Source organism: Molothrus ater, chromosome 4 (assembly GCF_012460135.2).
Source record: "Molothrus ater isolate BHLD 08-10-18 breed brown headed cowbird chromosome 4, BPBGC_Mater_1.1, whole genome shotgun sequence".
Classification (NCBI taxonomy): Eukaryota; Metazoa; Chordata; class Aves; order Passeriformes; family Icteridae; genus Molothrus; species Molothrus ater.
The window spans coordinates 12,134,764-12,148,216 of NC_050481.2; the positions used below are offsets into that span (position 1 = coordinate 12,134,764).

The 13,453-nt window shown below is 45.4% G+C and overlaps 1 protein-coding gene across 6 annotated transcripts in view; it reads left to right on the plus strand.

Annotated features, from left to right (window-relative positions):
* The first annotated feature begins 234 nt into the window (after positions 1-234).
* The window catches only part of BMP2K (BMP2 inducible kinase), a 49,291-nt gene continuing 36,072 nt past the window's right edge, over positions 235-13,453 (plus strand). For 4 of the 6 annotated variants that reach the window (XR_004980122.2, XR_004980123.2, XM_036382224.2 and 1 more), the window contains exon 1: positions 235-623. Coding sequence is in view for 4 of the 6 variants with exons in the window: in XM_036382224.2 (XP_036238117.1) it covers positions 476-623 (148 nt within the window). In the remaining 2 variants the exon portion in view is untranslated. The remainder of the gene's footprint in view (positions 624-13,453) is intronic. The other 2 variants (XM_054514682.1, XM_054514683.1) reach the window with 2 other exon arrangements.

A 13,453-nucleotide genomic window follows, 5' to 3' on the forward strand; every position in this document is an offset into this window, starting at 1 on the left:
GGTGGATTTTGCGCTGTGCGTGTCCCCCCGGGGCACGTCCCCCTCAGCGCCTCCCGCCATTTCCCCTGAGGGAGCGCGCGGCGCCCCGCGAGCGGGAAACTGGGGGGGGGGGGGGGAGGGCGGGGGGCTCGCGCCTCGCTCCCGCAGCACGTGCAGCGCCGGCCGCACTTCCGGCCGGGCGGGTACTTTCGTGAGGGGCAGGGCTGCGCCTGCGCCGTCAGGCCGCGCGCCGGCGGGGCGGCCGCTCCCGGCACAGCGCGCGGCGTCCCCTCAGCCGCCCCGGCCGCCCGGAGCTGTGGCTGCTCCTTCCTCCTTCCCCCTCTCCTCCTCCTTCTTCCTCTTCCTCCTCCTCCCTTTCGGGAGCCGGCGGCGGGCGAGGAGAAGCGAGTGCCGCGGCCGGCATGTGAAGCGGGGCACCCCCTGGCCGCCGCTTGCCTCCGGTTCCTGCCCGGTTCTTCCTGGGGCTCCGCTCGCCATGAAGAAGTTTTCTCGCATGCCCAAGTCCGAGGGGAGCGGCGGCGGCGGCGGGACGGCGTGCAGTGGCTCCGGGAGCGGCGTGGCCCTGGGCAGGGCGCTGGCGGTGGGGCGGTACCAGGTGACCCCAGAGGAGCCGCTTGCCGAAGGTAAGAGCGGGCCGGGGGAGGCGCGTACGGGCCGGAGCCGGGCCCTCCCGGCCCCGAGGAGTCGCTCGCCCGCGGGGAGCGGCTTGTGGGGCTTTGGGCTGAGCTGCTTCGGCCGCTCCCTGGGCCAGGGGCTCGTCGGGGCGCTCGGAGTTCCCCGGCTCGGTGCCTTGGGTGAGTGAGGCGCGGTGAGGTGTCAGCGGCGCCTCTGTCAGCTGCGTGTTTTGCTTTTGCCCCCTACGGTGAGGGGAAAAAAACCACAAACAAACCCGACAAAATAAAATTCTTGGTCTTTCTTGGTGTAAGGCAGCAGATTGGTGTCACGGTCACGGGTGGAAGTGCAGTGCTGGCAGATTGTGCTGTGGAGCCTCTCCCCTCGCTGCAGGGTGCTCGGCTTGTGCTTCTTGTGGTGAACTTGCACTTGGTGTCGTCGGACTTCCACTGGGACCGAAGGAAGAGTTGTGTGCGTTTTTATAACCATGGGTTTGGCTGGACTTTCTCAGCTGTGCTGCTTCACTAGGTGCTGGCATGGGACACTATCAGAAGAGCCGTTTTTGAGTTTTGCTCTGTATGTGGGAAACAGTGCGGTGTTCGTCTTCCAGAGCTGGTAATTGATGTGATGTGTAAAGGGTAATTTGCTTCCCAGGTCACTGAGTTTAGGGCTAGTTCTGTATTTTTCATAGTTACTGAATGTTTACTATGCACTGTTTGGGATGTTGTGGGTGAAATGATATATCTCTGTCGATTTCATCGGTGTGTTGCTTAGAGTATGTAAGTGTATTTATGTGTAAGTATACTAGTTAACTTTCACTGATTTTATGCATTTCTTGGTGGCGATTTAAGATGTGGTTTTAGCAAGTGCATGCAGATAATATCGCTAATTGGGAACACAAAAGTGGCACTTAGCTTTTCATTGCTGTCTAGGAATGATTTTCATAGAAAAGTGGATTTGGTATGCAATATTTGGAATGCAGTGTTTTGTATTTGGGTGTGAAGATGGTGTCAGGAATTAGCCACCTGCATACCCGGTTGGCCTTGCTGGGAGCTACTTCCAAGTCACTGGAAGAAGGTCTGACAGCAGGTCATGTCTTGGCTGTGCGGCTAGCAAGATAGAGACTTTAAAAAAAAAGACAATAGGCTCTTGAACAAATTGAGGTGGTGTCACAGAAAACGTACGTAGTGGAGAGGAGAGAAATTTTATAGTGCTTTGTTTAGTGTAGCACATAATTAAAAGTTTTCTCATAATGTTCTGTGTTTAGAATCACTACAGATTATGGTTTTTTTTTTTTCCTTTCTGTAGCTGGCAGAAACAAATTGACAGCCCTTGGGGGCCAGGGGAAGTCCAAGTTTTAACACGTGACTCTTGTGTGAATTAACTTCCTACTTTTGAGTCAGAAAGATGTTTTCTACTGCTTTTTTTATTCTTCAGGTTTTATGTGGTATTTTGAGTATAGATGCTTAGGACGAGAATTGATAAGGGTTGGGGCAGTGCAACTTTGCTGCATCCTGAGAAAAGTCTTTAAGCTGTGCCTGGAGCGGGTCAGTAGGGAGAGGCCTGGAGGATAAGAAAGGAACAGGTGGCACAAGTGCAGGGTTGGGAAAATAGGAGGGGCCGGGCTCTCCCAGCTCCTCTGCCTGCCGGGAGCAGCTGGGCTGTGTGTGACAGGGTGTGTGTGTGTGCCGCAGGTATGTGCCGGGGGAAGGGCTCTCTGATTGAGTGTCCGGGTGGCACTCGCGTGCACCTAACTGACACCAGGCTTTATGGCTCAGGAGATAGCATTTTATCCGGGAATAACTCGTTGACAATCAATCCCTTGCCTCAGTAGCAATTAATAGTAAGAATTGTGTATTAGTGCTGTTACATTAGTCATACTGCTACCTGTAACTAATGCTGAACACTTTACAAATCCCCTGGTTAATATTCTTTCTCGTGGGAGGGCAGAGGAGAAAACTTTTTTTCCTGTCCTCTTTGCACAAGGCAATTTTTTCTTTCAGTTTCTGAAAGTTTAACTGAAGCTTGTAAACTGAGTTTAACTGAAGCTTGTAAACTTGTCAGGTAGTTCCTATTACTCATGCTGATGAAATAGCATTTAAGATGCTAATATCCATCCAAGTTAGAGCTTGTGTTATGAGGCATTAATGATAGATCCAGTTAACGAATCTAAAGATCTTAACAAATCTGTTTAAGAGGAGATACAGTGTTCTGTTAGGAGAGGTGTGGTATATTGTGTTTTTATTAGCTATTAGAATTAATAGCATGATATGTCTGTTTTATGCAAGCTGTTTAAGCCCCACCCTCTTTCCAGCTTTTGCTCTGAGTAATCTTAGGAAGGCAGCTCCTGGCATTGTGGAGGATTGGGGTTCCTGGGAACTGGAGGACTTGGCAGTAGTGATACTGAAAAGCTGGGGTTGTAATGACCTTCCTGGGTTGCAGGGCTGGATCTTGGCGTAGATTTCCCATGTTGATGCAGGTATTGCCCTCCAGATGCTTTTCTGTAGTCTTTGACAAAATGGTTTTATTGCAGTGTTCTAAAGGCAGAAGTGTGGCACATTATTATCCAGTTGTTCTGAATCAAGTATAATGCTATCTAAAGGAAATGCATCTTTTTGACTAAAGAGGGTGTGAAGTTGAAGAGCTGTAGTCGTTAGGCTGTTAGATGGTTTGTTTTGTTCTAAACACACCTGTTCTGTGATGACTTCTTGGCCTCCATAACCTAGTGGTCAGTATGCTGTTTGATGGGCGTATGTATTTTTACTTTTTATTTCTCAGAGATGGGGGGAAAAGCAGTTAATTTGGCTGAAGGTTTGATGTAGAAAATTAATTCCTGTCCATTTTGAGAGTAAGGTAGAAATATGTGGAATAAATGCCTGAGACAGAGTGAAGGCCTTGTCTGTCTTTTTGTTGAAGCAGAGTATTTGCAATGCAGCTCAAGTTGGGAAAGTGAAATCTAATAAAAATACGGGGAGTTATCTGTTGAAAGTTTGAGGTGGTGTTTGGGGAACTGCAGTTATGGGAACTCCAGTATTGAAAAAGACTTTATACCTCAGAAATTGATGCAAACTGGAAGTGGTGAAGTATGAAACATGCTTAAAAATTTATCTCAAATGTCAATGCAGAACAGCTTATGTTGTGAAGAGTGAAAATGAAACTTAAAATTAGCAAGTTGTCAAAATATTGTCTTACATGGGGAGGAGATGGAAAGTTGTGGCTTGATATAGTGATACTACTTGCTTAGTTGTTTGTCTTGACTTGGACTTCACTAAGTCCTTTTTGCTTAATAGCTGCAGTAAAAGTGATTTTTCTGCCTGCTATAAAGGTAGGCATTGCAAGATGCTCATTTGTCTTACTGTCTTTATTGCTTGGCAGGGCTTGAGATGGTGAAACTGAATAAATATAGGCTTTGCAAGGCTCTAAGTTGTCTTTGTACCAGGAGCAGACCAAAGAGATTATGGGAAGTGTTGTAATTGACTATATGGGTATGTTTTAACAAGTGCAGCTGAAGCAAAAAAGAGGCAGTTACAGCTGTTAAAGAAAAGGCCAGAGGATTCTCCAGCTTCCTTCTCAAAATTGACTAGATAGGTTTGCAAGCTGATTTGTGGATGGGGAAAGATGGTCATCATCTGCTTTTTGTTTTCATTCAGAATTGGTTAATGGAGTTGTGGGGCATATGCTGTTGCATCTTACCAAAATGAAGCAGTGCTGTGTAGTGTTCCCCCCAGCGGTTCACACTCTGTCCAGCCAGTGGATTGTTGAGGAGTGTGGAGGTGAGATGCCAGGCTCCTTGAAGGAGACCTGGGTAGTTTTGTGCCCCAGCCCTCAGAGGTACCTAGAGGGGATGCAAAGCAGCTCTTCTGCTCTGGACAGCAAAGAGTGAACACGACACTTGGCTGGTCTTGTGCTCTGACTTTGCTTTGCCCTGGGGTGTGTGGAAAGAAGTGGTGTGCTAGTGGGTACAGTGGTTTATTTTTGTTGTCCAGGCTGATAAAGCGGTGAGTCCGGGTCTGTGTGGTGCTAAGCCTCTGCTGCTGTGACGTGGGAGAGCATTGCTTTTCCAAGTGACCTTGTGTCTAAGGCTAGAGAGGCAGGGGAAAGGCCACTCAAGTGGTGTGAAGTTCATCTGTTAGGTACTTCATTAAGTACTTACAAGTTGATTAGTTCATGTTTGTGTAATAGAATGTTTGCTTTTTTTAGTAAATATGGTGGTTAAAGCACAGTTTTCTGTGAAAAGGGGCCTCTCAATAGGGAAGGTAGCTTGATTCCTTCTAGGTGGTATGCAGAGAAACAACCAAATTCCCAGGAGGTTCAGTAACAAACTGCTCATCAACCCACAGAGGGTCAGCAGCTCTCTCCCCATCTACCTGCTCTGGGGGTCAGCTTGCCTTTCTCCCAGACCAAACCTTTCAACAGGTCTGGGTTGCTGCAGGCCGTGGGTCAGTCAGTGCCATTTTGGGGCTCTCAGCAGGCCGTGGGTCAGTTGCTGCCATTTTGGGTGTGTCCATGGGTCAGTCGATGCCATTTTGGGGCAGGGAGGGAGTCAGTCAGACCATTATAGTGTGGGGCAGGGGAGGAGCAGTGGCTGTCTCACCCTGCAGAGCTCACCCTGTTAGCCCACACAGTTCCCACCTGGTTATTTTGAGCCAGTCAACTGTTCCTCCAGTGTCTTACACCAGTGAAGGAATGAGCTGCTTGTGAGTTCTACTGTCCTACTTGGTGTGTAGTCTTTGTAAGTACTTGATAACTCTTATGATTTGGTTTGCCTCTTACATTCATGCTGTTCTAGTTGAGGCCTAAGAAAAATGTAGCCTTAATTGAGAGGAATCCAGGTCCTGTTTTGTGAGCTCTTGTGCTGTGCATTTGTATAAGTCATGCTGTTTAAGTTCTTCCAAACCATTTTTGAAATTGGGGTAGTCTTGAATATTCTGTTGTGGTTGTTATTTTTTCGACCTTATGTCTCAGCAATAGCAGTTCAGTTGGTAATCCAAATAAACAAATTTTGTGTTGTGCATAAGTTTCTATTGGCCTTTGTTTATCCCCACCTCAATTAACTTCCTATACCATCATTTTTGGTCCCCAGAGCAAGGCATTGTGAGGATTTGCAGCTCCAGCAGCTTCTGTAAATTTGGAAGCAGGCTGCTGTACAGCTGATACTGCTTCATCTCCTCTCAAGGTGGGGCTTGTTTGTTGTTCTTTTTTTCTGGAGAGATAAATAGAGAGAGATGCCATTGTAATGGATCTGTGGACTCTAGTACTTCCAAGTGTTTCCACGAGGTTTGGCCCCAGTTTTTAACTCTGGGAGAGCTTATTTCTTTGGCAGGTGTTACGAATATACTATACCTAGTGCAGGGTTACTTCTGCTGGGGTGTGCTGGTGTTCTCCTATGGGACAAGGTGACATGTACAGTACTGGTCTTGGCTAGTTTGGTTATTGCATGTGACTTGCTGCTCTGTGGAAGCTGCTGTTTTATTTTCAGTTGTAATCTAGTTCAGTTGTTTAGGTGGATTATGAGCTGGAAGGCTGTCTGGAAAGCTAACTTGTGGGATTTGAGTTGGTTTGGTCATGTCGATTTTTTTTTTTCAGAGTGAAACATTTTTGAATCTGTTTGCACATGACTGTAAAGGTCAAGCCTGTTATTCTGTCTCAAACAGTTTTGCTTTGCTAATAATGGAGTAGCAGATATGGTTTGTTCCAGTTCAAGATAGAAGGGAGAAAAAGCAGAGTGAGTACTTGAAACTGACTTTTGTTTTGGCTGAAAGCATAGTACAATACACGTGAAGCTCTTCTACACTCCCCAAAATAGTCACAGCTGCCTTACATCAAGTGTATCCGCAGACTGGCAGGTGCTGAGATCCTAGACCAGCTTTTGATTTCTGCGTGGTGAAAGATGGGGAGCCTGTGTTGTCTGTGTGGGGATTTTCTTGGGACCTCCTGAGCTCACATGGAAAAAAAAGAGCGTTGTTTGGCTAGCACAGCATGGAGCTGTGCTCAGTGTAATGAGCAGGCAAACCAAAAGCAGTTTGGGGATTTGTATGTGATCCTTGTGTTACACATTCCCTTGTCATGCAGGTAAATGTCTGTTTTCATATAATGTGGCACACAGAATGAAGCTCCACATCTGTCACACATCTGGTGTGCTGAGCACTGCGGTGGCACTTGGGCAGAGCAGTTCGTCTTGCTGTGCTCTTCAGAGCTGCTGTGTGCCTCTGGGACACAGGTGGAGAAAGGGACAGGTTGGGAAACATCTGTAGGCCGATAAAGGCATCTATTGTACAGCCAGGGCCAAGTTTAGCTCTTAGGGCACGTGGTCTAATGCTCTTTGATTATCCAGTTATTAGTCCTTGCATGCCCTGTGGACACTCCTTCCTGCATCGTGTGTATATGGATGGGTGGTGTTACACCTTTGTTAACGGCACACAGTTATGGTCTTTCTTGAGGATGTTGTCCCTTTAATTTTTGTGTGGCCTGCAGTAGTTAAGTGAAGAGGAAGTACTTGGGAATCTAGTAATTCCAAGCTAAGTTTTCAGGCTAGTGGCTGAGAGTCAGATGGTTACAGGAGAAGGAACTTTGTTTTTAGCAGTGTCATATTAATATCACACAAATACTCAAGCCATTTTTCCTTTGCCAAATTTTGAGGAAAAACAGATGTGCCAATGCGTGTACCATCTACTTGCCTTCTTCCTTGCAGATGCATTTTGATAAAGAATGTTAATGTTGCAGTATTCCTAAGGGGAGGGTATGTGTGCAGATGTGCTGCTGGAGAAAGCTCTTGGACACCCTCACAGGATAAGGCAGCATGGGAGAATGGAGGCTGTGTTAGCTGTGTCTGAGAAGGACATGGCATAGCTTTTAAAAAGGCTATGCAGGATCTTAATTTTTTTTTTGTGTGTTTTACTGGTTTAACGGACTTTTTTTTTAAATTAAATCTCAGTGTCTGGCATGTCAGCATGGAAAAGAAAAATGGTTGGATAAAAACAGTAGAACTCCTTTTCAGACCTAGGTTAACTAGGAGCCAGTAATTGTTGGAAGAGAGTATGTGTTTCTCTGGGCTGTTGTCAGTGTGGTAGCAGAGCTGTCAGTCAGTAACCCTTATGTTACCCACGGGGAATGGTTCCTGAAGTGGTTCTGTGCATGGAGAACAGAAGTTAATACCAGGGATGGGCTCAGTGTCCAGGGAGCAGCACAGTCACTGGCACACTTGGCTTTGGCAGCAGGGAAAAAAGAATGAGCGTGTTGTATTGCATAAGCATGTTAACTGAGTGAGCTCAGCTGCCCTTCCAGCTGTGGAAGTTGGTTGGCTCTGTAAGTGTGCACATATGCTCTTTGGATGTCACCTCTGGTTCAGAGGGGAGGTGTTGGAGATGCTCAGCTGGGTTGTGCTGCTTGTCTCTGGCATTGCTTTGGTTTACAGTGTTTTGTCTTCATTCTCTGAATACCTTAACCTTGTGCTATATTTTGCTTGCTGTAGCTATTTTTTGCCTCTGTAATGTTCTAGCTAAGCAGGCTGCCGCAGTTGAAGGAATTGGTGTTTGTAAGCTGAGCTGTGTTAACTGACACTATGAATGCTCTGTGCCTGCCAAAGGCAGTGTGAGAGTTGGGTGGTGCCTTGGGGACTAACCCAGAGCACAGGCAGGGTCAGTCACTGGCCTGATTGTAACTTGATTGCGTCAGATGCCGTCCTTTTCCTAAGAAACCCTTAGAATTGCAAGCATCTGTTAGGGAATGCAAGCTTTTCTTCATTTGTGTTCATGGGCTTAGTTTAAAAACTGTTCATGTGCTGGATGAACAGCTGCTTCCTGATGTGTTTGGGATATTTGCCTGTTAGTGATGCCTGAAGCTGGCAGTCTGAGGGTGGTGGCAGGTCCCAGTGGTGCCAAGCAGCAGTGCCCTGGTGCAGGTCACGTCATTGCTGCTCGGTTGTCGTGCTGAGGCAGAGATGACTTGTCCTGAGTGTTCTCCTCCAGTGGATGGAGATGTGTGGCGATCCTGAAACCCCTGCTCTCCGCCAAGGGGAGTCTCTGTTTCTCTGCATCACTGTCTAGCTGCTGACGAGAAAAGAGCATGAATTGCCCTGCTCCTGCTTCCCTGGTTGTCTTGGGAATGGATTTCAGTCTCCTTCAGTGTTTGTCTCCTGGTTAAGGCGGTAAGAACCTTTCCCTTCCTCTCCACATCTGCATGTTCCTTGCTCACGCTTGTCTGGGTTGGTTACTTTTTTCTGGTTCCAGTGGGATGTCTTGGGTATGGGTGGGTTCATCTGTGAAACTGGGTCTCTGAACAGAGGCAGGGGTTGAGGAAAGTAGACAGATGAAGGTTGCCAACTGGCAATAAAAAAACCCCAGCTTTGATCCTAGGTGACTGTCAAAATGAAATAAGGAATGCTTATTTTGGTTTGATAGCAGGAAACATGCTGCTTTGTCCTTGAGCATCACGTGTTAAAGCACTCTTGTCTAGTGGAACTGAAAATTGGCACACTTGGGAGTGTTCTCCCTGTAAAGGTAGAAGAGTCTTCCCTTAGTCTTGCTGATCATTAGGTCTGCTTCTGAGGCTAGTGGTGAAAGTGCTGAACTGATTTATAGAGACTCAGGTGAGGGTGAACATCTTTGAGCAGTCTTTATCTTACTCTTCAAGAGGTATCAAAGCTGGTTTTGCTGCAAAGAGCGTGGCATGGCTCTTGGAGAGCCATTACTCCAGAGATGGAGAAACAAAGATGAAGGGATTTGCCCCGAGTCATATGAGTCTGTACAAGAGATACAGGTAGAGTTTGGAACGTCCTGGCTCTGTGATGGCTTCTTCCTCATCCCTTCTGTAACATGCTGTGCCTTAATTGCCACATGCAAAACTAAGTAGGAATTCTGATGTTACAGGCTTGAGGAGATTTTATTCAGAGTCATGGGTATGTTTGGCTTCCTTCCAAACTTGCATGTTATTTAAATGGGTGGATTTGTTCCTGTGGTGCCTAGAAATTTCAATAGGCAAGTCTCTACCAGTCATGTGCCAAAACATAGGGATGGTCCAGTTCCTGGTTGGTTCCAGTTCTGTTCAACTGACTAATTTTTAAAAATTTGTTACTCTGGCTGTGATTTTTATCTGTGCATCTTGTCTTTCAGTAGCAGTTGTAATGAGTAATTGTTGCAGCGTTTTGCTTCTTATGAAACAAAAAATAGCTTTGGAAGTGAGTGATTAATATGACATTTTCTTATGTTCTTTTGCAATTCTTGCTGGTTGAAAAACTGAATGTGCTTTTATTTAGAGAAATTCTTGCTGAACAAGTTTTTTCTTGTTCTGGATGATTAACTTGCATATAACTATGAGAGTGGTGCAGAGCAAATAGATCATTAAAGAATGTAAGGCACTATATTCTACTCTGCTGACGTGTCTGTATAAGAACCTGACCTGAATGTGAGTTAATGAGACTAGAATAGGAAGAGTGAATGAAATTTCGTGTGTCAGCATTAGACATGGGGGTCGGGTCTGGTTTGTGTGATGTGCAGGAAAATTAATTGTTTGGAGAAAAGCAAATGAAATAATGGTTTTCTTTGGGCCTTGCTGTTGTGTCTCGGTAGAGCTCAGTAGCACAGTCTGCATCTATAGAATTGAGACCTTTAACTTGAGTTTAGGTGAATTGTCACTTGGCTTTTACATTCTGAGAACTTGTATAGGCAACAGGAGGAGTATTTGATCCCAGAAAGAGCTATCCAGAGTTGTCTTAGGCAATCTGAAGATAGAAAAGCAAATTTATGTTGTTTTGGCAACTCAAAAGAAGTAGTTTGCTGCATTTTATTTGGCCTAGTCTTGTAGTCTTTGAGTTCCATCCATCTTGGTGTGACTTTACAGTATTATCCTCCCAGCTTTGTGCTTTTCTTCAAATATTTGATTTCTTCATTAAACATTTTATGCTTTTCTCATGATTTGCTCTTTTGTTAAACTGACATCAAATTGTATGGCTGTGTTTTTAAGAGGAGGCTTTTGCTCAAGGACATCTTTGCGTTTAGGTGGTAGTTGAGTCCTAACACTTGCATTTTCTGAGATTTCCCCAGACCCCTGAGTTTCCAGATCAGTCCGTTTAATAAATATCTGTGTTGTTCTGAGTTACCACTGTTGACTGGCTTCTTGAAACATGGGAGTTGTATGAGAGATACTAAATGATTTTGATCATCTTGATTTTGCTATCTGTTGCCATTGCAGCCTAGCTTGTTTATTTAAAATTATCAAGCTGCTTAGACTTATGAAATTTAAGTGTATTTTTTTTTAAACTGTCAAATATTACAGTGTGAAGTTTGAAATCCCAAGCACAGAAGTGCTGCAAGGTCTTGAGAGATGCTTTATAAGCAATTTGGAGTGTTCAAATATATTCAGCATGTACCAGGTAGACATTCAAGAACTGCCTGTCCCCATGCAGGTGCCAAGCAAGTATTATTGCCTAAAATGGCTTATAATTCTGTTCATTGGTGTAAGCAGGTCGGATCTCAGATATTGTGCTGTTACAGGTTACTGGTCCCCTGTTGTTCTTAGACTGGCTAAGTCTGTATCTCAGCATGCACCTTTGGTATGGAGTTTAAACATGTGCCAGTATTTGCAAACAGCTAAAGACAGTGAAGTAAGATAATGAAAATCCTTCTTAATTATTCATATTAAGTGTTTTAGCTCTAATTCTAATCATGCTTCTGGAAGAAATGGTCAGTGAATTATGCTCTGATGTGAGGGTGAGTGAGACTGTAGGCTCTTGCTAGCAGGCAAGAGATGGGCTTCATCTTGCTCATTTGTATGTGTAAGATGCCTTGGAAAAGGAGGAAAGCAGAGACTCTTGCAGTGACATCTGCCTCAGTCTGAAGTGCCGCAGGCGTTACAAACGGCTTGGTTTGTGTCTGCGTGGCCTGGTGGCTCTTGTCTTTGTGTGGCAGCCAGAGGTGGCACCGCTCCAGAGCGCCGCGAACCAGGCGCTGGGCCGGAGCCGGGCTCTGTGTGCCGGGCTTTGTTCCCGTGCCGCGGCGGCTCGGGGGCATTCAGTGCGCTCTTAGGCGTGGGGGAGGTTGGAGAGCCCTGCTTGGCTGGGCATTCCTGGCCCTGCACATGGAAATCACAATCCCAGCAGTGATTGCAAGGAAAATGAAAGGCCAGCTAGAGAGCAACTTAGTGGTTGGTAGAGATAAGGTGTTTGTTTTCTTAACAAACTTTAAGTTGCTGGTTGCTAACTATATAGTATGGCAATTAAGTTCAGTTCCAAAAAAGTCATGCATATTGTATTTGCATATTGGCTATGGATTATCTACCTGCTGATTTAATTAATTTGTAACTATATTTGAGTTTTTTGTTTTACTGGACCTAAAACCAAGCTTTATAAAAAAAAAATTAGCAAATGACATTTGAAATTCATCTAGGATACAAAATGAGCTCATGCTCTTAACCTCACCATTGTAGAATCGTGAGTTCTGTCAAGCCTGTATGCACAGATCATGTCCTTGTTGTGGTTTTTCAGCTCACTCTGTTTTCAGGTCAGACTAAACTACAGCTGGAGCCGAGTTCAGTGAACAAAGATAGGAGATGGGGAAGACATGCAAAAGATAGAACTGCTGTTCAAATTTTTCAGGTTTTGTGTTGGGTTTTTTTTTGTAAACTGTGCTAGTGGATGCTCATTGTATGTGTCTTATGAATGTCTTGGGCAAGTTGAAAAACTTTCTCATGAAAAGCACAGGTGAGTAAGTAGATGCTAACAGTAATTTTCATAGTAAATAAATTGAACTGTTGGTGATCTGCTGGCAGCCTTCTGTGGTCCTTTCCTTATAGACAGGAAGGAAGTATTACTTGACTTAAATACAGGCTTCTATTAAACATAGTTGCAGAGTTAAATGCATTAGTTGATTTTTTTTTTTCCAGTGAGCAGAAGGAGGTGGTGATGGTGTAATACATGAAAGTAGTGCAGTGGTTGTGGCTAACTCTTAAGCAGCTTGACTGAAGATGGAAATATGGGGAGGTTTTTGGTCTTTTTCCATCCAGGTATGAGAAGGCATCAGCTTTACCCTAAGAAATAAAATATTTTGTCTTGAGTGCATAAGATGCATTCCTTGCAGGGTGTAGCAAATGCTTGGGTTTTTTGGTTTTGTCTATTTTTTAAAAGCATGCATTAAGTGAGCTTGGCAGTCCATCTGCTTTCATCTTCCTTAAACTTAGGTTACTGCAGGAATTGCAAGTGTGTTAGGGAATTTATCTGCTTTAGGAAATGGCTGGTTTTTGTTTCTCTAGAGCCAAGTAGCCGAGGCTGTCAAGCAGAGGATGCCATGGAAGCAGTAGTCAGACATGCTGGCAAGTCACCTGGATGTGGAGAAGTAGGTGGGGTGATGATGGGCTGTACTGCAGGACACAGAGCTCTGTTCCTTTTGCTGTTTGCTGTGCTGAATCTTAAGCATCTCAGGGTCGGCCCTTGGGCATGTCTGGTGCATGGGTGCTAATAAATACAGAAACTTTTCACAAAAGTCTGTAGCAGACCTTAATTCAGCTTTCCCATCTCGCTCAGTCACTTAAGTGTCTTGGATCCCCCAGGCAGTTGCTGGTGCTTCTGTCAGAGCTTTTCTGTGAGGTTGGCCTACAGCTGATGCTGGGAGAAGTGTTATCCAGACATGCAAGCGTGTGGCAGGGTAGCAGTGCCATTAGCAGAGGTGTGCGTGGCAGACCTGCCTGCTGTGGCTGCACGGTGTTGTCCTGCTGGGATGTGATTCACAGCTGCTGTTTTCCCAGTGCTGCTGGAGGAGCGGATGCAGATTTGAGAAAAACAGTGCTACTTGTCTAAACTAGCCCTGATAGTCAGCTTGTTACATGGTGGGAATTTGTGTGGGCAGTGGGA